Below are 25,900 nucleotides of genomic sequence, written 5' to 3'. Positions count from 1 at the left end.
AGGCCATTTACCATTCTTTGTTTATAGATTCAAATTTATTTTGATTTATTGACAGCACCTAAACCTGGCAGACACCTGTAGAATTTAAATTGCTGACCAGCAGGTGGCTATGCAGTCAGTGCTGTTTAATAAAATGCAAATTTCTTACTTTATTATATTCATTTTAGTTATTGGTTGGCCTGCTGTTTTTTTTAAATTGATATTTGTGTAATTTACTGACTGCTATATTAAGTACATCTTGCTAGTACTGGCTTCGATCCCCTTTTGCCTTCAGAACTGCTTTAATTCTCCGTGGCACAGCTTTAACATTCCTCAGAGATTTTGGTTCATATTGACATGGTAGCATCACACAGTTACTGCACATTTGCAAACCCATGATGTGAATTTCTCATCATGGCTTAACGTGTTATCCTGCTGAAAGCAGCCATCAGAACATGGTTACAAAGCATGCCAGAAGAGCGCAGTCACGGGAAAAGCAAAGATACTGCGTGGGATCCTCAAGATCCCAGGAGGACTGATTGCATATAAGGAAATATGGAATCCGATAATCACACACTTTAATGAATGTAGAACACAGAGTTAGTCAGAGTACTGCTTCAGGCTGATAAAAGAAATAGGTCATTATTTTGGGAGATATTTCTATCTTCTCTGAGAAGAGTAAATATGAAGCTAGCAGCAGGTTATCTTTGAATGAAAAATATAGTTGTTGGACTCCCTTTAACCCCCAGTATATGTGACTTTCAGTATTTCCCCTGACGCACAGAAGCATAACCAGGTCTCCTGAGTTTGTGATGATTAATCAACTTCAAGCAAAATAATTCAGCCAGTCTGGTCAAGCGTCTCTGATGTGAATATTTACCTAACCAAACTTCAATTGTGTTTTCTCACTGTTAGTCAGAGAAACAGCGAAATATATTCACATGGGCTTTAGGACCTGTCCTACTTGATATTATGCATTAGTGATGAACTTTTAAAGAAACTGGACTGAATCAAGCAGGAATACAGTAAACATGGGCTGCTGGAGTTTGTGTGCGTCTGGTAAAATTGAGGTTATGCTACTGTCTTTAGTGTGGTCCTCCGATTTAAGAGCATGATTTGTTGTTTTCACTTGTGGATGTTATAATGATCCCTTATTCTTGAATACTCAAGTTGTCCCTGTCCAGTGTTAAAACTGAATTTTGTGTCATAAGTTATTTCCTTCGGGTTTGGGTATGCACTGCATAAGTGCAATTTCTTGAGGAGTAACCCCCCAGTTTTAGTCATAACAGTCCTCTATTTCTATTCTCTCAAACTGCTCTTTATTCCTAAATTCATCACAAGTACTGTACTGCTCAAAAGTCATGATTCACCCCAGATTTCTTTATATTTTGGGAGAATGGGAGCTGGTGCAGTCGTCTATTAAAATGTGCAAACATCAACCAAATATACTATATAAGGTAAAACAAAGATTGTACAGTTCTAAAAATCTTGAAAATCAATATTTGGTATCTTCACCTTTATTCTTCAATACAGCCTGAAGTATTTTCTTTAAGTAGTCTTCAGGAATAGATCTCCATAGGCTGCCTTTTGTTCTGTTCTCTGTCAAGATGATCCCACACCGCTTAAGTATTGTTGAGGTCCGGGCTCTGGAGAGGCGAGACTCCCCCCCCCCCCCTGTTCCTTTCTTAATGATGGCTTTTTGACAGCCGTCTACTGTCCACTGAGACCATGAGGCCTCAGTGAAGAGTAGATGAATCAACTGAGAGTCAAATGTCTCTCTCAGGCCCTGTGTCGGGTCTTTGCTGCATTTTTTTTATTCTTACTGTCAGATACTCTTCACCTGTGGTAGATATTGTTTAGACCTGTCACGTCTTCTTTTCACCTCCACTTGTCCAGTTTCCTCAATATATAAAGGGACACGCTGCACAAAATGCTGAGATATTCCAGGTTTTGAGCTAATAGTTCTTTGGAAATCACCTTGTTGATGCAAAAATAAAAATTATGGGTTATCTTTGGCATGTTTCTGCTGATTCAGCTAAAGAAACAGGAACAAATGATATGTTTTTGTGACAGGCTGCTAGTAACAAAGGCAGAGAGTTGTCTGCTACGTGTAGACACAACACTGGTTGTGTTGGCTGCATTTGTAATGCTTGAATGATTCACTATTCAGCATCACAAATAAAAACTCTGAAAGCCTTTCAGAAAACTATTGCTCAAGAGCACTTAAAAAATGAATGAAAGTCTGACTCATTGAAGGTAAAATATAAAGAAACAAGGGGCGACTAAAGACTTTTGCACAGTACTGATGAACTTAATGAACTTGTCTTTCTTATTCATCTATAGCCATTACATCTTATTCATAGTGACAGGTTAAAAAATTGTCCATTGCTACTTTAGGTAACAGAAGTAAAAAGGGTCATAGTAAAACTGTGTCTGTAGCTCAGGTGGTAGAGCAGGTCATCGGATCGGAAGGTTGGTGGTTCGATTCCTGGCTTCGCCTAGTCTGCATGCCAAATATCCTTGGGCAAGATACTAACCCCATATTGCTCTCATCGGAGTACGAATGTGTGTGTGAATGTTAGTTTGAAAGTGCTTGGGTGAATGCACAAGTTGTGTAAAGCGCTTTGAGTGCTCAGAAGAGTAGAAAAGCATTATATAAGAACCAGTCCATTTACTTACTAAACTAATGTGAAGAAGGTTTATTTCCACCAGTAAAACTGCAGTAAACACGTCATGTTTCAAAACACAGCAAACAGTCTGTTCATTTAGTCATTAACAGTTTAATTATAAGGTTCGGAAATAAAAACATGTTTTAATGTGAAGTTGAAGGTGAGCTTCCCTCCCTCCAGGACATCTACAGGAAGCGGTGCCTGAGGAAAGCGGGGAGGATCATAAAGGACTCCAGTCACCCCAGCCATAAACTGTCCAGACAACTTTCAGACTACACTCTTATATTGTACATATATTTATTCATATAACTCTCAGATTTACTCATCCTTATAATTTGCTTGTTCTTATGTTATTGTATTTTTGCACACCTCTGTTGCTTGTGAAGCTCGCACACAAGAATTTAACTCACATGTACTGTACCAGTGTACCTGCACATGTGATGTGACAATAAAAGTGATTTGATTTGAGCTGGTAAAGGCTTTGCTTGCTTTCCTTGAGTCAGGATCATATTTCATCAACTGTGATGCTCAGAAAAAGGATTTAATATGTCTATTGATGCCCTGCCATCTACTTCCTGGCTTTTGCCCTTTGACAACTGTGATAGACTCCAGTGCTCCCGCAGCACTGAATCGGATGAACAGAAGAAAATGAACAGATGGATGTCTATTTACTTTTTTCTCTCTGTTATTCATCAATCCCAGCTTCTGTTCTTCCTGTATGTGAAGAATTGGAATCTCACAAATGGCGACTCATGCCTGTTGAGGCCTGTTTCTATGCAGCTGAAAGCGCACAGATACTTGTGAAAAAGACATTGAGACCTATATCGTTTTATTTGTAGGCATATTACAGGTCTTCACACTTCTTCAAAGAGAAAAAAACTCCAGACATTGTGCAATCACTGGACTCATGTTTACGGCTTCTGATTATCATTTACTTACATTTCTGTTAAGAATTGCTTCAAATGTAAAAAAACAAAAAAATCCCATTAATATCATAAGCACACCCTTTGCTCTGATGCAGTGCATGTTAAAAGGCACGCAGCTGTCTCGTATTGTAACAGGTTCAGTGAAACAAAGCCGACTTACTGAACTGAAAAAAAATAATGCCATGAACCACGCTGAAAACTGTCAGAAAACCATTATAGTACTGAAAGGATATAAAAAAAAAGCTAACTGACTATTTACAAAATTCAAGTTAATTTTATACAAAGTAAAAAGTGCATCAAATGTTTTAAAATTCACCCTGCATGATTCCCAGGATGTTAATCTTAAAATGAATGAACTCTTAAGAGATGATGCATTTAGAGGATTCTTCTCCAAAGATTAAGAAAAGTCTCTAAAAGTTAAACATCACGAATCTTCTTCGTTCTCTGGTGACTTTAGTTCAGTTTTCTGTCGTCATAAATTATTATGCAAATTGACTGAATACATGGCAGATAAAAATTTCTTAAACTTGGAATTTTTAATATACAGTATAAGAGCTTTACATTTTGTTGTAGCTTTTGGGTGGGAAAACACCCTTGAGGTTTTTTTTTTCATGTACTTTACCATAGGAGTTAAATAAATAGCCTACACATCAGGAAAAGACAAAAGAATGACTGGCTAACATTTGCCTCAAATGCAAATAGTGGCCTGAAAATCTTGAAACAGATCGACTGAAAGTGGCTCTATTCTTCTGTAGAAAACGGACAGAAAAACCACCAGAGCTCCGGCCAGAAACCGACGCAATTAGAGCTCCAAGATCTCTGAAAAGATGACATCCAGGCCAGTGGAAGACATAGACAAAGAAGGCCCTAATGTCGCAACAGTGCAGGAATGCTAAGTGAGTGTGACAGTGCTGATTGTTGGGGGTCAGGGGTTGTGGCGCAGGAAAGATCCAGTGCACTGAAAAAGCCTTTCTTCAGCAATAATGATCGTGTGGAGCTGTGTACGCGGTGCCACTGCAGCGGTAGGGAGCGGGTGGGGTGAGGCGGATTGGTCCCTGAGTGTCGGGTCCCCTGTGGAAAGGGTGTCTGCTGGGGGCCCTCAGCCTGCGTTATCGCTCTTCTGCCACTTTGCCATTGACCTCCTGCTCATCCTCTTCTCTTCTCTTTTGCCTTTGGAAAAATCCAAGCTGGGTGGGAGAGCAGAGATAAGTTAGATAAGAAGTAATGCTTCAAACACAAATGCGCTACAAATATTGCAGGCACTGTGCAGCACACAGATTGCATCACTTCCTTGTGACTGCAAATGTAAAATTTATGCAAACTTAAGAAAAAGCCAAGACGTTTCAGAGTGTGCGGCTGTGCTTGCAGATCTGTGAGGCCACAATTTTAATGCTGACATACTGATGTAGTCAACGTGTAAAATGCTGACTATGTTCCTAATCTCAAAACAGCATGTCACCATTCACTATGTGGCACCAAACTGTAGATGTAAAGTCAGTGGACGAGGTCATTAGTCATCACCCCCTAAGGATAAAAGTATTGAGCAGCTTTCAAGATAAATATCATAAAGTGATGCATAACAAGAATGGTAGAGAGCTCTGGAGTCTGTGGACCACAAAAACTCTTTCCTTTAGTTCTCAGTCTTGCATAAAACCAGCAGGTTGTGATCATGTGACCTCAGGAACGCACCGCAGATATATGGACACAAAAGTTCACTATTGTATGGTGCTTGCCCATGCAGAGCTCTAAAGGTCAACATCAGAATCGTAAAGTGACATTAATGGGGATCCAGTGCAACCGAATTACCAACCGTGTGACACATGAGCACTTGGTAGACTTTAGTCAGAAGCCTCGCAGCAGCATTCTGAACAACCTGCAGACGTTCCAAGAAGGTTTTGTTAAGACAAGTGAACAAGGTGAATGCGATAATCCAGACGTGAAGGTCCCAATAACAATTTCCAATTCAAAGTGTGACACAATGGAACTCAACTTGGAAATATTTCTTAAGTGACAACAGCAAGAGTGAAATGGAGATTAAACGCGAGCATCCAAAGTGAAGGCTGAGTCACAAGTTACAATTTCAAGGTAGAAAATGTAGCAAAGGTACCTGGGGTTTCCATTACCGTAGGCACAAATCTGTCAGGGGTACAAACCTGTCAGGGGCACAAACTTCTGTTTTCTCTTTGTTAAATTGGAAAAAAATGTCAGCCATTCAAGTTTTAATAGATTCTAGATGCAAGATGTGCAGCTTAGAAACATCTCGGGGCTTAAAAGATATACGACTGAAAATCGTCTGCACGGCAATGATAAGAAATGTCCTTAAAAGTGCTGAAAACGTGCTGAAGAAGGAGCAGATACAACAGAAACAGTACAGGCCCACCAGTGTGCTACACAGTAAGCAAGAGAAGTGGAAGATGACCTGAAATTAGAAGCAGCCACAGATAAGGACCTTTCAGACAGATTTGAAGAGACCACTCCAAAGCAGACCTCGATACACTCACACAGTGTCTCAGCCTGTCAATCTCAAAGCGATGATCAACAGTATTAAAGCCAAAGATCAAGTCAAGTCCAGAAGATTCTCCTGTGTCACTTCACATCAAGATGTCTCTGGAGACTCCCAGGAGAGCTGTTTGTGTGGAATGAGCTCTGGAAAAGCCAGAATGAAAATGATCAAGGCTGCTGTATTTGTCCAAGACAGCTGTAAGCTGCTTAGGCACAGCCTTTTCTAAAATCTTAGCAATAAATGTGAATTTTGAGATTCATTTGTTAAAACAGGCACAGCAGGTGGTGCAGGAATACCAATTTCACTAATACAGTGTTGAATACCATCACAGGATTACCTCTGCTCTTTGAAACCAGGTTTGAAAAATCAGCAGCCCTCGCATCTCTCCCTGAAGCGTTAAAGGACACTGAAAGATCCTTCAAATGAAGGAGATGAATGGGTAGATGACTTGATCTCCACAAGTGCTCATTTTTTTCAACAAGAACGCTTTAATGCCGTCATTTATCCAAGGAGAAGTTTCAGGAGCTAATCTCAGTCAAACAGGACAGACTTATCTAAAATAGAAAGACAGTTATGGTTAAAATGATTCAGTGAGAGCTCAACATTGTTATAAGGGGATGTAAATAAATTAAAAGCAGAAAATTTATCAGCAGTTAAGATGCTGGAGCTAACAAAATATAGAGAACATGAAAGTTAAAGAGAGTATGGGGATGATCAGAAATAAAAATATCCATCCATCCATTAACCTGTCCCCACAAGCTACATATCTTTGGATGGTGGGAGGAAGCCGGAGTGAACCCACGCAAACACGGGGAGAACATGCAAACTCCACACAGAAAGACCCTGGCCTGATGTTGGAATTGAACTCAGGACCTTCTTGCTGTGCGGCAACAGTGCTGACCACCGTGCCACCGTGCTGCCCAGGATAAAAATATCCTAATAGTTAATATTTAAACCCAAAGTAAAAACAAGGTCCAGTCTGTATCCCTCGGGGTATGTTTGAGGTCAGGAATATACTGGGGAAGATTAAAACCACAATGCTGATAAATCCAGTTTAATCAATGTCTCTCTCTCTCTCTCTCTCTCTCTCTCTCTCTCTCTCTCTCTCTCTCTCTGTGTGTGTGTGTGTGTACTGGAATCTCCAGCTACAGCCCAAATATCATGACAGCTCATCAGATCCTTTAGATATCTGCAAAAAATCAAACCTCATGGTGACTATCACTAAATATCATTTAGCTTTTTAACATCTAGTGGATCATATTTAATACATGTGATTTTACAATTTTTCTTTTAAATTTCTGCATCATCAGTGACATTTTTCTTCCCCCTGAAAAACCTAAATAAATAACACACAATACATTTTTACACTTGATACAGAAACATGAGGCAGATGCTTCGGTTCAAACTGACTGACCCTTTTCCCTATAAAACAACACAGCAGGAGATCTTGCGTAAAAGATGACCTTCCCTATTTAATTATATTAATATAAGCACTGACGCTGGTGCTAGATTGATGATTTTCTTGTGTTCAGAAATACCACAAAATTAAAATAAGGAGGTGCTTTTAAACAGTTTTGTAATATATGATGGGAGACTAGCAGCTTCTTGTAAATGTAAGCATTTCAGCCAGTAAACCCCCTCCTCCAATCACACACATACACACGTTGGGTATTCATATGTTGCGGGGACATCTAACTGACATTATGTTTTCCCTAGCCCCTTACCCTAACCAAGAAAAATGGATCCCTAACCCTTACCGTCATTTTGAGTCTCAAAATATGCCTTCAAACTTGTGGGGACCAGGATTTTTGGTCCCCAAAAAGATATGAATACACGCTCACACACATACACGCAAAACAAAAAGCGCAGCTCCACATATTCAGACAGATTCTTCATTTCTGTCAATGCATCCTGTGTTGAGCATAAATATGAGGCTGCCTTTATTGCTGGCTTGACCTTTACTTGACAGTAAAGGATCCATGTGATGGATATAAAACAGCCGCTTCATTATTTCTACAGGAATATGAAATAAATAGAAAACATGCAGACAAGAGTCAAGAAATGGAAGAATCTGGCATTTTACACAGTTTTGGTACATAACTATGGCATTTCTGTCAGACTCCTATTTAAAGACAATATCTTATTCTCAGCCACATGATGGCAGTCTAAACCTACACTACAATAACCGTCTGACCATAGCTCACATTTACAGATGAGGTAGTAGAAAAATGAGCTGACTGCAGGTTTCGACCAACCTTGTAAACAGTCATGACAATTTGCATATTAATGAAGAAACTGACAGCTCATTGTTCACCAGTGGTGCTAGTTTCAGTTATTGTGCAAATGTACTGTTTATAAGGTTGGGGAAACTGAAGAAGTCACATGGATAAGTGACAAAATATTTCTCCCACTTAAAACGTTACGTCCAGATGAACAGTATCAACTGTTTGTGGGGCTTTATGCTTTAAGGAAACATTTTAACCCCAGTGGGTGTGTTTTTTCCAGGATGGGAAAGCCATTATCCTCATGAAAATGCTGGGAATCACATGCTACAGCTCCCCCCAAATTGTCACTCGTCAGTGACTAAAAGTGGGTATTTAGATAAATACCTCGAATAACTCAATGGCTGTTAGTCAGCTAACTAAAAAACTGCACGACGTAACTTACTTTCCATAGAGCGAGGCTGAGCAGGGCTAACAATAAGAGTCCTCCCAGCGTGCTTCCAATGATAATCCAAGTAGGAATTCTGTAATCTCCCTCCTTCCTGATCTCCAGTATTATCTGTTGGACATGACAACACATAAAATTTGTTTTCTCTTAAGCACGCAGGCTGAATTGTACACACAGGCAGTGATAAATGGTATTTTTGGCTTAAATATATAGCTTTAAATAAATATGATTTTTGCAGAATAGCATAATGAGAATTCATGAATTTTGATAAAAAAGCGTTTTCATAGACCGATCAAGTACATCCATTCACCTTTTACATCCACAAAGACAGTCTCATTTAAAAAAAAAAACAAGATAACAGAGTCTGACAGTTTTAATGACCAATAGATGGCAGCACAGATTAGTGTTTGAGTCCCGACTCATACATGTTGTGCCGCTGGTCCTTTCGGTCCCTAAGCACCACACAGCCATGAGTGCTCCAATACTAACATTTACAGTGTGATTATTCACTGTTTCAGTTCTGTGCTCATGAGCTCAGCTGAAGCAGAAACTTTGTTGTTTTCTTTTTCATTTTTTAATAAAAAGAGGTGCTTGATGGAAAATGTGTTTTTTTCTTCTTCTTAGTTTTCCATGAATGGCAACATCACATACGAGACACTATTTGAATACTTAAAGTCTACTGAAATAAATGTTAACAGCTGATCTCGAGAATCGGGCACGTGGTAAGAATAAAATCCAGACGAGGACAGAAGCAATTTAGAGCACTGGTTGTTGCCGACTCACATGTCTGACAGGCCTCTCTTCATGTAAAAACATGGGGCTGGAGGAGGGGAGCTCCACTGATGCACTGGTCACCAGTTCCAGGATTTTAAACTTCAGCTGGAGAGGAAATCAAAACAAGCAGGCGCTTTTAACAAACAGATGACACAGCTGAAAGCACTGCAGAGCCAAAGTTTTGTAAAAAGTGATAAATAATAATTCATGCAGCCATTGATGAGGTTTAAGCTCACCGCGTGTAAAGTATCTATTCTAAGTGCTCCAGTGATTCTAAAGGCAACGTCTCTGTAGTAAGCCACATTGACTGTGCATTGAATTGGAAGAGTTAGTGTGTTGGATCGGTTCTGTGGGAAGAAGCAGATCGAAAAAAAAAAGTTAAGAAAATAAGTTGAGAATTAAACTTTTATCTGGGAAAGAATTTGATAGGTTTTATTGACTTTACCAAGCTGGAGAAGCGTGACAGGTCTTCAGGTGATGCCCTGCTCTGTGCCACATGCTGAGGTGGTAAACAGTGCGTACCATCTCTCTGAGGTGTGACATGGGGGGTAAGAAATTCCTCTTAGTGCAGTAAAATGTTATGTTTCCAGAAAAGCAGTGAAATAATATGCTGATAAGCTGGAGCTTATTAGATCATGTTACTAAAAAGAATGATTATTGTTCAGCAATTAATGTGAACTAAATGTAATGCACTGATAATATGTGATTAGGTTTGGACGCGGTGTAGCTGAGGTTAGTCTGCCGAGCTGACTCTGTCCTTCTTCTTTTGGCTGCTCCCTTTAGGGGAGTCCACAGCTTCCATCTCACCCTGTCCCCACACCAACAATCTGCATGTCCTCCTTCGCTACATCATTTAATCTTCTCTCTGGTCTTCCTCTTTTCTTCCTGCCTGGCAGCTCCATCTTCATCATCCTCTGTCCAACATATCCACCCTCCCTCATCTGTATATGTCCCAACCATCTCAGCCTTGCCTCTATTACTTTATCTCCAAATGGTTCAACCTGCGCTGCCCCTCTCATTCCCAATTAAAAACATCAGAGGCTGAACCTCCAGACCCGAACATGTTAAGAGTTTCAGCAAGCTGACCTTGTCCAAAGTTTTAAGAAGACCTGTGAATCTGTATTATTCCAGGAAAACTTTCCAGAAATGATGAACTTCAATAGTAGAACAGGTCTGCTCAGTTCAAACCAAACAATCTTTCCCCTAAACAGTAGCAATACCACCACTGCTCTTCTGTTGTTATTTACCGCTGATATTTATGTGATTTTTAGCAGAACAATCGCAAGTACCAACTGACGATACAGGGTAAATACAAAAAAGTAAAAAAGCAAAAAGCAGCATAGGTGGAAAGGAAACTGACTGAAACCCAAGTGGCAGCTCGTCAGCTCCAAAAAGCCAAAATCTCACTGATTACATTATGTCAAAGCTTAGAGTAACAAATGATTTAGTCCTATCCACTCTAACAATTACGCTGCTAATTGTCTGCAAGGCATCTTTTATGCAGCGTGTTAATATTAGCCACTGTAAGCGTCTGTTATCACACCATGGAGTGCTATAATATAAAAAAAATCTGCCACATGTCCCTCATGTTCTGTTTTTGTATTAACTGATAGACAGTTTGAAGCTCTGCACACACCTGGTTAATATGGAAGTCGGATATCTGCAGGAGCTGGTTGCCGTTTTTTGTCATTTCTGGGATCTCGATGTTTAGCTGCAAATCCTTTACCGGAAAGTATCCAAGATTCTGGATCTAAGGCACAACAGGGGGAATCGTGTAAACTATTTCCAAGCTGTACTTTGAATTAAGCTCATGGTGGTGATAGAACCGGTCTCACTTGGAAGGTGAAGTTGAAAGGAGGACCGATGATGCCTGGCTCCTCCAGTGACAGCTCTGGTTTGATTTCATATCGAGTCGGATTAGAATCCCTGTCAAAGCAAATAAAGAAAAAAGTAAATAAATAAACAAGCAAACAATCAACATAAAGTTCCCATTCCGGCTGCACTACTAGTGACTAATTTCCCCCACAGTTACATTCAGTATCTTCCAGATTATGCCAACACAGTTTGTTGTAGCCCACTGTACTTCTAAATTCCTCGCTTGTATTGTTTGGTAAAAAACAAAACAACAACAACAACAACACCCACCCCCCGAAAGCTGACTAACCTGGTGAAGAGAAGGTCTGCCTCGTACTTCAGCGAGTAATAGATATCATTGAAATTATCGGCTTTGCTATTTTCTTCACCGTCACTGTTGAAAAGACAAAAATATTCAACATATAGAAGTGATGATCTTACAGCGAGACGCTTATCCTTGTATTATTTTTTAAATATCTTTGTTGATCATTAAAACACAGAACATTTGTCTACACACAAAGCAAAAAATAATTGGGATGTCAATAGATATAAAGTGATGTCCATACCTGCTGGCCTCCAGGATAACCCGGAGATGGTCAAGGAAGGTAGTGCGACTGAATTCGAACTCCAGGCGAAATGTTACCTACAAAGAAGAGGAAGTAAAGATTAGAAGCACACACTACCCATTTATTGCTTTTCCTAAATTATATTTCATCTTGCTTTAACAAAACTCTAAAGTACTCCAGATGCTATGCTATATAGCATTCCTAGAATAAAGGACACAAAAGAAGTCAAGTCTGCAATAACCTACTATAATTCCCGGGCTTTGACCCCAGGCAGCTGCTTGCACAGTTGTTGCTGCTTAAAGAGAGCCTGGGAATTTCCCCTCAGTTGAAGACTATGTCCACTACATACACACACATTCACTCACTCAAAACTTCCAGTGGAAGCCAGATTCAGGGCAAAATAAAAGCAGAGCAGTAAAAAGACGACAGCCAGAAAGAGGAATGGGTATGTATCAAAATTGGAACCCAAGTCTGCAAAGGAGGCTTGATTGGCAGCAGAATGCAGATGTAGGAGAGCAGAGTTTAGCTGAGCATTGTTTACAGTCCTCCATGGCGTAATGAAATCCTGAAGGATCCAGTCTGACCAGCCTGGAATGCATAACGAGGTTTCCTCCTTCCCTCTTCCATACAGATGGACTCATTCTCAAAGCAACCACAGATTTAGCACAAATATAATGATCTCGTTGGGTATCATCTTGTCCCAGATGTGGAAAATGATCCTGGTCCTCCCTTGTTAGTCCTATCGCATATCCTGGTGAAGAATGGTTAACCTTGACTTCAGCCCACTGTTTCTTGAGAAGGATGGTTGGATGAAACACAAACATAGGAATCCAGACACGCGCACACACACATGCACACACACAGTTGTTCTGGGTTTTGAGGACGTGATTGTCCATGGTTGGAGAATGTTCGTGCATCTGCATAGCTGAACACCGAAATTCAAACAGTGCATGTTTCTCCTCTTCCTCCTCTGTGTTTCTTCAGTCTTTCCTTAGGCCACATTCGTTGTCAGTCGTCAAACTGCTAGTAACTAGAACCCTTCTCTCTGCATACACCCACAAAACCTAAAAACACATTTGCTTCCACGATCACGTGCAAAAGGAATCAATATTTAGACGTCTTGTTGCTGTTGGTTGTAAAGTTTACTGAACAAACTTGTTTTACACGGGTCAGAATCGACTGGTAAGATCCAAACAAGCGTGATAACTGGCTAATTTAAAAAGCTTGCACTGGAGTTCCCACTTTCCTTCAGCTCTACGGTGGTTTAGGCTGGCTTGGCAGTGGCACTGGTGTACAATCAGCCTTGTTTAACTCTGTGCCACATTCTTAAAAGGCTCTCGACCAGAGCGCATCAGTTTTGTGGCTCTGGATGCTGTTTAGGGTCAATGAGTGGGTATGAATCACTCAGTGAGCTCTAAAGGGTGATCAGGTCTGCTTGGTTCAGTTGCTTGGGAGCATTACATAGAAATTTGGGTTTACTTGTTGCCCAGGAGATCACCATTGTTTGCAATAATCACATGGTTAGGACATTTCATGAACTCTTTCAGTCACCTTCAGTCCTTCATTCCTGCATTATTAGTCAGCAGACTTTGTGTCAGTATAGAAAGCTAAAAGATTATTGTTCAAATGTCAATGAAAAACACATTTAAAAAAGGGATAACAGCTTTTAATTGCACGGACTGATTTACGACCAGTGTCATCCCTATCAAAGTCAACACAAACATCACCCTCCTAAAAATAAAAAGTAATGCCTTGCTGTAAAATACCCCGGAAAGTGCACAGCCTCATAAATATTGTTGACTTTATAAGCCTGTGGAAAAGCTTGGTACAGCAGAAATGAATGTGAGAATCACTAACAGATGAGGAAGGAGAAATGCATCTCGGTGTCTTTCGTTCAGTCTCACCTGAATAATGCTGAGAGAAGAGCAAGTCTTATCTGTTGTGTTTACCCCGTTGCTAAGATGCATCTTCCTAATGCAATAACAATTAAATGTGATGTTTTTATAGTGAAAAGAAGAAGAGGGGTCCAGACTGGCTGATTTGTTTGTCCATATTTGGGACAGCTACTTTAACCTTTAGGTAGCTGTTCTAACACGAGACACGAGAAGTCACTGTCATCATGAGTGACGACAACGGATAAGCTATGAATGGTGTCCTAGAATCTCCATATTGCACTTTTTTTTCCATAACACTGGTATGTTTTCCACTAAATGACAATGCGCCCTCTTTCTTACATTGTGGAATTTCATTCTTTACATATAAAAATACAACATGATATCAAAGTAGTCCAGGTACTTTGATCCAGGTACTATCCCTGCTGCTTTGCTTTTCAGTTGGATTCGGTGGGTGGATAATCATGTAGGTAAACAAGCACATTTAAGATGAGAATCTCCCGTTCCAGCACATTCCAAAGGTGCTGTGGAGGCCACTTAAGTACAGTGAACTTGCTGATACAAAGGATGGATTCATGTTTTCAAGTTGTTTAGACCAAATTCTGAGTCAACCATCTGAATGTTGCAGCAGAAAAAAGACCAGGCAATATTTTCCCAATCTCCTACTGTCCAGTTTTGTTGAGCCTGTGTGAGTTGTGGCATCCACTTGGTGTTCTTAGCTGACAGGGGTGGCGCGCAGTGTGTGGTCTTCTGCTGTTCGTCTGTTTCGAGGTTCAAGGTGTTGTGCATGCAGAGATGCTCTTCTCCATACATCGATTATAACAAGTGGTTGTTTGAGTTTCTGGAGTGTTTATAGAAGCCTTTGTCCTCTGACCTCTGTCATCAACACGGGATTTTCACCCTGAGAACTGCTGCTGAGTTTTCTCTGTAAACCCTAGAGATGGCTGTGTGGGAAAATCCCATTAGATCAGCAGTTTCTGAAGTACTCAGGACCAGCCCCCCTAACAACATCAGACATGTCACATTCAAAGTCCATGCCAACAGTCGTGTTAATGTTTCAGGCTTGTGGCATTCATCAGAGCACTGATGAATATATGCAATATGATATGATGAAGGGTACAGGGCTGAAACATTAGCATGTTAAGTTGGTGTATTTGATATTTGTTAACTGAGCTGCTGCCACTTTACAGGTTGCTCATATATTTGCATTAATGAGCAGTGGAACAGGTGTACCCAATAAAGTTGCAGCACGTGTTCGTGGTCCCCAATGCACTTCGTGCTCGCATTATACATGAACAATGACGCATTCAGGTTTAATACGGGACAGGTCTGGGGAACTATGTTTGTTATTACGTATAAATGTGCTTTCTGAGGACAATACTCTACTCGTAAACATGTTTTGGCAGAGTTAAAAGCCTGGATGAAACATATTAAAACTGCAGTCGGCTGAAAACTCTCCAGAAGAGCAAAATAGGCAGAACCTACAGAGCCAACATCTGGCATCTCCACCCCTTCACTTCTAAGCAAATACAACCCGATGAGCACAGGCAGAGATACTGAAAGAAAATTAATGCTGATTTCTGTTTTGACATAGGGGTTTGAGTTCTCTCAGATTTCTAAATCCTGAAATCAGAGCCCAGACGAGGAGCAAGACTTTAGTTTCTTCTTGAATGATGAATTACTTTATACTGGTGTTTCACATCAATTTTCTCCAGTGGCACCAACTAATCTTATTTGGGAATCAGTATGAAAACTGGCATACGGATTAGCGCTGGGCTATATCATACCGTTCACGGTAATACCGGTGTAATTTTGGGCAACGATAGGAAAATGAAATATCGCGTTAGAATATGGGTAAAACGCGCATGCGCAGTGCCTTTGTTTACATACCTACATGGCGGCGACAGAGAATGAGAAGGGCGAAAGCGGATCGTTAAATGAAACGGATGAACCAGAACTGGTTTGTAAAAATCCTGCAACTTCAGTAGTGTGGAACTGGTTTAGCTTTCGTCTGTCAGATACACAACAAAGCACTATTTTTGGTAGAGCATGCTAGCGGGCCGTCGTTATTACCGTGTTGTTTGGAAAATACGGCACACTTAAAATCAATCCTTTGACTTTTCTGAAAATCGACAGTGCCCCTTATAATCCTGTGTGCCTTATGTATGAACTCTGGTTGTGTTTACTGACCTCGAAACGATTTTATGTACACGGCGCTCGAAAATCTGTCAAAGGTTTCAGTACGCCTTTGCTAAGCTACGAAGCCGCACCGCTTGATGGATTGTCGGAGCATTACGGCTATTGTAGGCAGGAGCCTCGCGGAGTGATACGTACTGCGCTTCAACATAATGTTATGGTATTGTGTGTATAACCTCTTTTTAAGTTTTGTGGATATTATACATGGTTATGCTGAGGATATGTCGGCCAATTTCCACTGGAAATGCCTTTTGGTTAAACTGTCAGCAACGAATTTGCACTGTTACATTTTTATTTAACTTTAATGCACATAAAAAACAGCTGCTTGTTTAAGTGAAAATATATTGATGTGGGGTTTTTTTGCACTAATAAAGTTGAGGAGTTGTAAAGTATTTTGTGTAGTGTCAATTATATCGTCAGTTATATCGTTATCGCAAATTTTCAAATGTATATCGTTATAAATATTTTTGGTGATATTGCCCTGCTCTAATACAGATGGGCTGGAAAAGTTTTGCATCAGCTTTATGCTTTTCCAGACACCTCTTCAAAAACACCTAAAACATTATAGTATAATAAAAAGTTACAGCTTTTCAACCTGAGATGTTTTTTTAGTTAAATCTCCGATGGCAATGAATCCAATTTATCCTTTTCCTGCCAATGACAATAAGCCTTATCTTATCTTATTAAAAAATCACAACGACACATATGAATTACGTGAAGAAACATGGTTAACTCACCTGTGTTTTGGCCCTCATGAAGGGTGCGCTGACATTGCAGAGCTTCTCGTTCCTCAGTTTGTCATGACTGTAGCACTCTATTTTGATGTCCGAGTTGTCCTGAATGAAAAATGTCACTGCTAGTCATAAATGTAGAATTTATTTCGCCTTACCTGATGGTTAAACCTCGGACTCTTTGAAGTAACATAGACCTTTTAGGCTATTTGAGAACATCTGTCCTGATAAACCACATTAAGAGTTTAACACACCTTGACAATGAGGCTAGAAAAGTGCAGATTGGGTGTGTAGGTGATGTTGAGGCGAGCGTTGTATGCGTTCTCTCCTTTGTTCTCCAGCCGAACATCCACCACCATCCTCCGCCTGGTTGCCTCTAGCACCCTGAGAGATCCCTCCATCTCCCCTTCACTTTGACGGCGACAGAAAGCACCACGAGACTGTACGGACTGTGCACAGAACTGTCTGGGAGGCAGCGAGGAAGGAAGGCATCGCATTATTTATTCACTCGTTGCACGTGTGCAAATAAAATTTGTCCCACTGTGCGACTGTAGGCATGGTGATGAATATGCGTATACCTACTTTGGAGTCATCAGGTCATTCATGCTCTGCAGCGCCAGGTCGGGGATGCAGCGATCGTCTTCGTCACAGCCGTTCCAAAAGGGCAGCTTACCAAAGAGACAAGATCTTTTTACATCAAAGGAAATACTGCTGCTTCATATTTCACCCAGATGATGATTGATTTTCCTTGTTTTCTGTTGTATTCTCTTTCTCAGGAGGCTCATATTAATCATGGCCAAATTATCTAAATATTGAGGTCAGTATATGTACATCTACTGCTCGAACTACTTGGTTGGAGATATTTTTCTTTACAGGCATACAGCTCTGAAAAGCCTCATCCACCTGCTGTCCAAACCTCTTTGAACTATGCATTATGCAAAGCTAGAATAGCTATGTAGCTGAGCAGCATGTTGAAATATAGGACATTGTCAGATTGTCTCTTACCTCAGTCTTCACCACAGTAGGCCAGCTGTCATCTAGAACTGGTGCGTTTTCTGGATCTTGTAGTGCCACTTGTACAGTGAACACTATGGGTCTGGCGTAGTCTGTCGTTTCCTAATGTAAAAAAGTTATTTTCAGAAATTAACCAGCAGATTTTCTGTATTATGACACTTTGTCCGTGACACTCAAATATCTATGTTTTGCTTTAAACAAGTCTATACATGTATGTTTTAGATTTTAGCCAGTGACTAATATCCATAGTGATATTTTGTGAGCGATTCTGCCAGAACTGTTTTGCTTACGAAATGATTTGAAAGCAGAAAAGCAACCAAAATATCTCACCATGACGTAAAAGTAGATGTGTTCGCAGGTCTCTTCTCCCGGAAGGAGGGTCAAGTTTTGAGGCTGCATCTTATTCGGGTTATCCAACATTGCCCGAGGATTGTAACGTTTCTCCGCGATAGAGACATTGTACTTGATCCCTAGTGGGTTGTGGGAAGGATTAAGATATTACATTTCAATATGAAACCCTGAAAAATCCTGTTTGTGTTTTTAAGACAGACACGCTTCTGTTCTTACTTATGTTAGTACAGAGTAATTGATAAATGGCAGCAAAAGGAGATGGTAAATGACATCATTGTAGCACTGCAATGCAATATCAGCTTGGCACCTAACATACGCTACATGTGTGACCAACACATATAAGAATCCAAACCCTTTGGCCTCAGTACTGACTCATTTCCAAACCGCATTGTTTCAGAGGCTTTCATGGCATGAGGAAAAATCTACCAAGGCTAAACTCATGCATGTGTTATGTTTGAGGTCAGCTAGAGAAGCTGACAGAGCTGCAGAGATCTTAATATGTTACGCAAAAAAGATCCGTGCAGATAACGGATATGACATTTGGAACTTTTTCTGTCCTTTTCACCACATCGCAATTACCAGTAAAAGTTTTTCCTCTTTCAATGAGGAGAGCTTCAAGTTCCAAAGCAATTTTTCATCCTCAGTCTTTAACTTGTACTTTTCCACTCTGAAAAAGTGTTGAGATGCATAGCAACGCAGTATGCAGTAAGTCAGCCTGTCTGTTTAAAGAGCTCGCTATAAGACACTTTAAATAGATATTTGCATAAAAATGAATGGCTGAAAAAAAGAACCATTTTATGCAACAGACCACAGAGATTTCACAAACAGCAGCACATCTGCCACCCATTACTACCCAGACACGACAATGAAAGGAAAATTAAATAAACGTGTTCCACTGTATGCAACCATGAAGGGTAAGTTACCTCCCTCTGTTCCTCCTCTCCTCTGTTTTGGCACATATGATAGATATGATAAAGATGCCACGGGGTCAAGAGGTTAACTCAGAACATGCTCCACTACACCTCTCCTTCCTCCGCCACTGAGCCCTGCTTCACTGTGAAACAGGACCCCACCATGATAGCTATTAAAACAAACTGCGAGCTGAAAAAAACGCTGCACTTAAATGCATGTGGGTTGCTTTTGGTGGCACAGCACATTTTTGCAGACTTGAGTTATCTGGGACCTTTCACCACCATCAAACAAATCTCTCTATTTTGAGGAAGCCGAATGCAGCCGAGCAGAGATAAACTTCCAGATGCATTCCTAACAGCGCTCGCGCATGAAAAGGAACATTTGATAGCGCCACAGTGGCTCAGACACGGTGGTTTTTTTGAAGGCAGCAACATTAGCTTTGGCAGAGAAACAACAGTGAGATCAGAACCTCTTATGCTAGAAAAGAAACATTTTACTTTGGCACCATTAAAAGTAAAAGGAGTCGTCAGAGTTTTTATGGGTAGCCATATGCTGAAAAGTGCATTGAAGCAAGGACATGAAAGATATATAAATATATGCATACATGAATTGCCTTTTTTCACTTGAAACCAGTTATATTTCATCTTGTCTTGTACAAATATCCACATTGCTGAACTATTAAGTAACTATGGGTCCAAAATATACATGAATACTGTTCAAATACATCAGAAAAAATGATTTGATAATGACGTGATAATATCCAGAGCCACTAACGTATACGTCTTTTTTATCTCAAAATCCAAAACTGAGCGCTCTACTGTGAAACAAGTTTGTGTTTTTGTCTTTCATAAATCTTTTTTGTAACCCGTCAGTATTCTAGGCTGGGCAATAAGTAGTTTTATTCACCTTGCCAAGTGCCAATCCTGTCATGTGGAAGAACTAGAGAACTTTGCAGTGGATTATTTTTGCTGGCTTACCAATTTCCTGTGTGGGAGAAATGGCTGTCCTGGCTGTGATGTTGAAACATACAATGGCTGACATGCAGGTCACGTCTTTGCCACCTCTCTGGCAGTCTTTCACAAAGATGTTGATCTTACTGGGCTCAAACCTCACAGTGGTATAAATACGAACAACGCTCTGGGACCTGTGAGGGCATAGAGGGCGTGACAGATGACAGACTTTTAAAAATTGCGGTTAAAATGCAAAACCAAGGATCATGAAAATCTTTGAATTAATTGCCAAAATAAATTTATAGGAATAACTACAATGTCTATTTTATTTATTTAAAAAAAAAAAATACTGACCAAAGTAGAACAGCAGCACCGAGGGAACCTACAGCTAGGTCCACTAAACCATCATCGTTCATGTCCATTACGCCATGGATACTACGGCCAAAGTACTGCAGGCCAGGAGCCAAATCTGCAGCTGCTATTCTCTAAAACAAACACAGACGGTTCACAGTGACAACAATCAATGCTTACAATAATCTGCTTAAAATTCAGTGCACCCATATATACGATTTTGCAAATGAAAACAAACTTTTTGCAAAGCTCCAGTGTTTGAGGGGTTGGGTTTTTATTAGAGTGAATATTTCCTGCAAATATTGTCTTTGCTACCTACAAAACAAGCAGTCCTCTTCCATGGAGTCTTCTATGTTACTGCCATTTTTTCTTTTTCTTTTTTTTTGCCTTTCCCGTTTGGTTCTTTTGCCATCAGAATTATTGTCTAAAGGCGAGGAAAGATGCCCAACGGATTTACTTTACCAAATTGACCATCCCAGCCTTGTAATAGGTAATGGTCTATTTGATTCACCTTTTATTGTTTATTTTATTTATTTTTTTATTTTCACTTGCTAGATACGGGACAGACTTGAATGAGGAAAAGAAAAGGGAGAAAGGAAGAGGGGGGAAAAAACAGCGGAGAAGGCCATTTTTTCTACAGTATCTCTGAACAGACAAAACCAAACACTGGCTCTAAAAACAGGCTTTTACCTGTTTTCTAATGGAAAGTTAATTTCACTTGATTTCAGTTGAGTACTGTACTGCTATACACCAACAAATTTTACAAACTGGTTCTTTAATAGCATAGGAGTATTTAATAAATACAAAAATTACAGAAGGGTCACTCATAATAATTAGCTTACAGTACATGTTGTAAGTTTCACCTACTAAGATAAAGTAGATTTTAACCCATCTGTCTATCCATCCATCCATCCTCATTCACTTAATTCAGGGTTGCTGGGGGGAGTTTGAGCCTAGCCCAGCTGTCATACGCCAGGTACAACCTGCCAGTCTGTCACTGGGCTAACACAGAGACAGCCACAGGTGTGAAAAAATTCACACCTGTGGCTACCAACCCCACATTTTTGTACCGTGTGGAGAACTCAGACACGGGGAGAACATGCAAACATACTGTGCCACCATGTCATGTCATGTAACCCACCCGTTAAACTTGCTTTTAATCCATCATTTAATCCAAGTTTTACAATACTACTTGTTGCATATTTGCACAGTCAGTGCATTCATCTAAGCTGTTATGAGTAGGAAGAATCAAGACTTTCACAGGTTTTCGCCACAGTGAAGTATACATAAATCCACGGCTGCCCAGCTTTGGGAAAGTTTACATGTATGTGCTACAGTGTAATGCACCACACCACCTACCTGTTTATATTTGCGTAGTATTCTGTTTTGTTGGCTAAAGAAAATATAAATGGCTCCTTTATGCTCATCTTCCAATGGAGCTCCCACCACCAAGTCATTGAACCCATCACCATTCAGATCAGGGACAGGAGCGAGGGAAGAGCCAAAGCGAGCGTTTTGGACACCGTTGTGAATTTCCAACGATCCTTCAAGGAAGAAACGATTCTGAGGGGGAGGAAAAAATGATAGTTGTAATTGTTACTCCTAATACAGTGGTCTTGTTTCTGTTTTGGTTCCCACACATAAATATCTAGAGGCTACTGTCCCATGGGGGAGAATTTTAACAGTTTGTTTTTATTCACACAAACATTCGTGACTATCCACTTTGTTACTGGTGTTGATAAATAGACATTAGCATTAGTGGGGATTCCCATAGTGGGGGATCTGGCTGCTCATCCCCCCCAAAAATCAACTACAATAAACAGAGTTAGTGGAATAAAACACTGTTAACCACAGCAAGAGATCAGAATGCTTTTCATTCCTTTCCAAAGCTGGATTCTCCTCCAAGACATCAGCCCATGTATTAGCAACTGGAGTAAATGACTGATCATGAGTTATTTGGATATTTTCGAGCCTCGCTTTTGTTACGTTTACTCACATTCATTAAAGGAATTCTTTCAAAGTCATATTGGCTTGTTTTGACTGTCTTCATGACCTCTTCTTTGCTCGGTTTATCACAAACTCTGAGTGGGCCAGAGACCGCAGTGCACATCTTGAACTGCTGCACTTGAATAATAATCTTTAAAGCTGACCTTTGTATGAGAAATAATTTGGCTGAGGTTTGTATGTGTCATTCCAACTTACTCACACTGTAGCACAACTAACAACACTATAGTTTAAAGCAGTGTTTCCCAACCACTGTCCCACGGGATATAGGTGTGCCGTGAGAAACGATCACATGTGCCATTGAAGAAACCAGAAACATCCTTATGAGTGCGCAGCTCATAAGACGTTTAGTGTGTCTGGTACATTGGATACTTGTATGTGGGCAAACACCAACAATGCTGGACAATGCCATGTTTCTCAGTTTATTCCATAATCTGCACATCATAAAGCGCTAAACTAGCCTTCCTGCTGTCCAGACCTGTGGGCAACAGAAAACATTTGGTGCAATTTAGCTCTCATGGTTCCTAAATGCCTTTGACTGTTATTAAAACTAAATTTCTGAAGTCATTGGAGCAAAATCATTGTTATTTATATTCATACGTAGCATACGTAGATATAAATTATCTGGTCGTTAAGTCTGACGTCACTAGTCATGTCTGGGCCTAAACTCCGCTGCAGGTCCATATATCAAACGATCACTATGGCATTACTGAGAGTTGAAAAACTGTCTAAAGTCTTTCATCTTTAATAAAAGGATCAGCGTTCTGCTCTACCAGGTGTAACAATTGAGTTTAACATCCAGGCATCCATGAAAACGGAATTTATGACATTTAACGGAGTTAGACGTTAGCAGGAAGTTAGCTCGCTAGTTTCTATCTATTTACAATATAGCATGTCCTGGCTGCGGGGTTTTGGAAACAAATTAAAACGTACAGCTCTGTTATCACTTCCAACATAAATGAAGACAGAAAACTAAACAGCAGTGATGTTTGTAGGGTTACTGAAGTTTGGCTAGCTGGTATATAATGATGTGCTACGTGACTGTTAGCAACACAGCTATGTTAGCATAATATAAACAAGCTAACTTTTTTTCCACTCGATAAAAGTTAACGTGAGTGTTCTCGGTGGTCAGGAACAAATGTAATCGCATGGCAGGATGCTGTAAAAGGACCAAACTTCAGCCAGGAGAACAACTGAGATAATCCATCCACAATACGAGGTTAGTCATTCATATACTGCTGCACGGGCTGGGCTGTAGTTACATCCTAAGGTTTTGAAAACTGAGCTTAAATAAATGATTAGCGGTAATAAAAGCCGAGGGAGGTCAGTGATCACTGACTGTTTTAGGAGCCTTTTGAGATTAAATAGAAGAAAATACAAAACATTAAACATGTTAACAACACAAAAGCCATATTAAATGCAGACTACTTTAGGCCCAGAAGTAGGATTCGCCACGTCATCACTTAACGACCGGATATCTACGTATGGAAAGTGGTCCAGTCTTTTTGTAAATGAAGAGCTTACTGTGTCAAAAAGCCATTTTTACAAATAGCATGCAAAAAGTCCCAGTGTACCATATGTTCCATTTAACAGAATAATAAATGCCTTCAGGCTCAGCACATTTCTCCATTAAAAGGACAGATCTGCTCGTTAAATCATCCGCAGTTCATTTATTTAGGCATCTCATAATAAGAGCAAGGAAGTTTTTTTGTTCTCTCTGCCCTCGGTCCAGCTGCGTTTGTTGTTTCAATTACACCAAAACATCTTTAGTTAACCAATCATGTCGTGCTTTAAACAGAAAAAGAAACAATATTTTCTTCTAATCAAACAGAAGATAAGGCTTGGCAACGCTTCAGTGTTTTCTGCATAAGCCTTTAATTCTTCCTGTTTGAACTGAAATATCTTAAACATCTGGCAAAAGAGAGAAAACATGGAGGAATTTCACCTTAGGGCAGTAAAAGAACTAAAGACTGTCATATAACTTTAGTATATTTATTCTGACGCTCTATTCTTAGTAAGTGTTGAGTCAGATGGACGATAGCCACATCTATGAAAGCAACCACCCGACTGGAACATTTTTCAAAGAGGCAATCTGACAGAATGGAGCCAAATAATGGAGTCGATCAGTAGTCATGCATATCGTTGCTCCACTTGGCATCCCTGATCATAACATAATTCAGGGCTGGCAGACGAAACTTGAGATCACTTGTTTTTTCAGTTGAATAAACGTGAAAGGAGTTGATTTAGGATGGTAGTTTTAACTTCTCGGCTACCTGATGTGAGCATGTGTGGCACAGAAGGAGATTGATAGAGAAACAGGGAAAAATACAGTCAGCAGTGTTTAAATGTGAAACACATGGCTCAACCAGAGGGCCGTGAAGGGTCATAACCAGTCTGTAGTGGCTTAGGAGCAAGTTAAAAAAAAAAGCAACCGTTTTTCATCGGCTGCCAGATTTTAGGTAACTTTGGTTACATTTGAGTTTTCTTTACTATTTATTTCTGTCATATGGTGTCCTTTACATCATTTTCATCATCCCATCTGCATCAGGCAAACATTTCTTATAAGTGAAGTCATACTAGTCTATTCATTTAGATGATACTCGGGATAGTGTTTTAACATACAGGGAGAGAACTGCGTGAGACAAAATCATTGCCAAAAATTACACACAAAATAAAAATAAATAAATAACAAAGGAGAAATTTTGCATTCGTTTGTGTTTTTATTTTGTTTTCATTTTGTAATTTGAAATGAATTTCAGTTCGTTTCCAGAGTCAGTTTAGTTTAAGTTTAGCTTCTATTAGTTTCAGTCTTGTCTTTATTAATTATTATTGTATGGAGGATATATGTCTAACATCAGAACAGCTACTACAATAACAACACCAACCTTTTTCAAAGTAGTTGACTCAGTCTTTAAGGCATCCAAAGTCTATCAAAGCCTTAATGAGGCAAGGTTTGATAAAAAAATTAAAAAAAGAAAATCTAAGAACATTTCCTCCATATTGTTTGTAATATTTTAGTTAGTTTTAATTTAGTTTTATTTTTTTCTTTTAGTTAACTAACCTTCCTTATGACCGAGGTGACTTTTACAGCACTGTATTATCATTTATTACAGATATGAGGAATGTTTTGGACAGTTGCTATTACACATCCAACTGATACATCACTTTTGTATTAAGCCTACTGTAGCCTCTTGGTTCTAACTTATTCTGATTATGTATTCTGTCAGTGTTTCCGGTTTTACTTTGAAGGTCTGTGTCTCTCGTCTGCTTATGTCAGTTAAGATCCGCGCGTGTATATGTATTGTGTGGTCGCCTGTGCTTGTTGTCGGTCCGTCGGCGTTTCTTGGTGTTTGGCGTCTCTCTGCTCATCATCCCGTGTTATTATGGTTTTGGGTTTCTTCGTTAGTTTTCCCAGTTTAGGTTTTTGGGTAGCTCCTCGTTCATTATTTCCTGTTTTTGCCACCATTGTCAATAAACGCTCACTCGCATCACAGCCTTTGCCTGCATTTTGGGTCTTTCCTCCACAAACACCACACGGCTTGCCCCGCTAACCGTGAC

At 39.9% G+C, this 25,900-nt stretch overlaps 1 protein-coding gene across 1 annotated transcript in view; it reads right to left on the bottom strand.

Annotated features, from left to right (window-relative positions):
* Positions 1–3,440: 3,440 nt before the first annotated feature.
* Positions 3,441–25,900, bottom strand: part of itga11a (integrin, alpha 11a) — a 50,727-nt gene continuing 28,267 nt past the window's right edge. Inside the window, exons 14-30 of the mRNA XM_006793862.3 lie at positions 21,698–21,901; positions 20,342–20,472; positions 20,015–20,181; positions 18,105–18,244; positions 17,766–17,876; positions 17,343–17,428; positions 17,015–17,225; positions 16,767–16,865; positions 11,942–12,018; positions 11,686–11,769; positions 11,357–11,447; positions 11,158–11,271; positions 9,967–10,050; positions 9,758–9,868; positions 9,531–9,626; positions 8,745–8,858; positions 3,441–4,761 (exon numbers count right to left, since the gene is read on the bottom strand). Coding sequence (XP_006793925.1) covers positions 4,684–4,761; positions 8,745–8,858; positions 9,531–9,626; positions 9,758–9,868; positions 9,967–10,050; positions 11,158–11,271; positions 11,357–11,447; positions 11,686–11,769; positions 11,942–12,018; positions 16,767–16,865; positions 17,015–17,225; positions 17,343–17,428; positions 17,766–17,876; positions 18,105–18,244; positions 20,015–20,181; positions 20,342–20,472; positions 21,698–21,901 — 1,998 coding nt within the window. The 3' untranslated portion in view covers positions 3,441–4,683. The remainder of the gene's footprint in view (positions 4,762–8,744; positions 8,859–9,530; positions 9,627–9,757; positions 9,869–9,966; positions 10,051–11,157; positions 11,272–11,356; positions 11,448–11,685; positions 11,770–11,941; positions 12,019–16,766; positions 16,866–17,014; positions 17,226–17,342; positions 17,429–17,765; positions 17,877–18,104; positions 18,245–20,014; positions 20,182–20,341; positions 20,473–21,697; positions 21,902–25,900) is intronic.

The sequence above is a fragment of the Neolamprologus brichardi genome, chromosome 1, assembly GCF_056152115.1.
Source record: "Neolamprologus brichardi isolate AB-2024 chromosome 1, ASM5615211v1, whole genome shotgun sequence".
Taxonomy (NCBI): domain Eukaryota; kingdom Metazoa; phylum Chordata; class Actinopteri; order Cichliformes; family Cichlidae; genus Neolamprologus; species Neolamprologus brichardi.
Note: the sequence above shows the minus strand (reverse complement) of the source record. Positions and strands in the feature narration are given on the sequence as shown.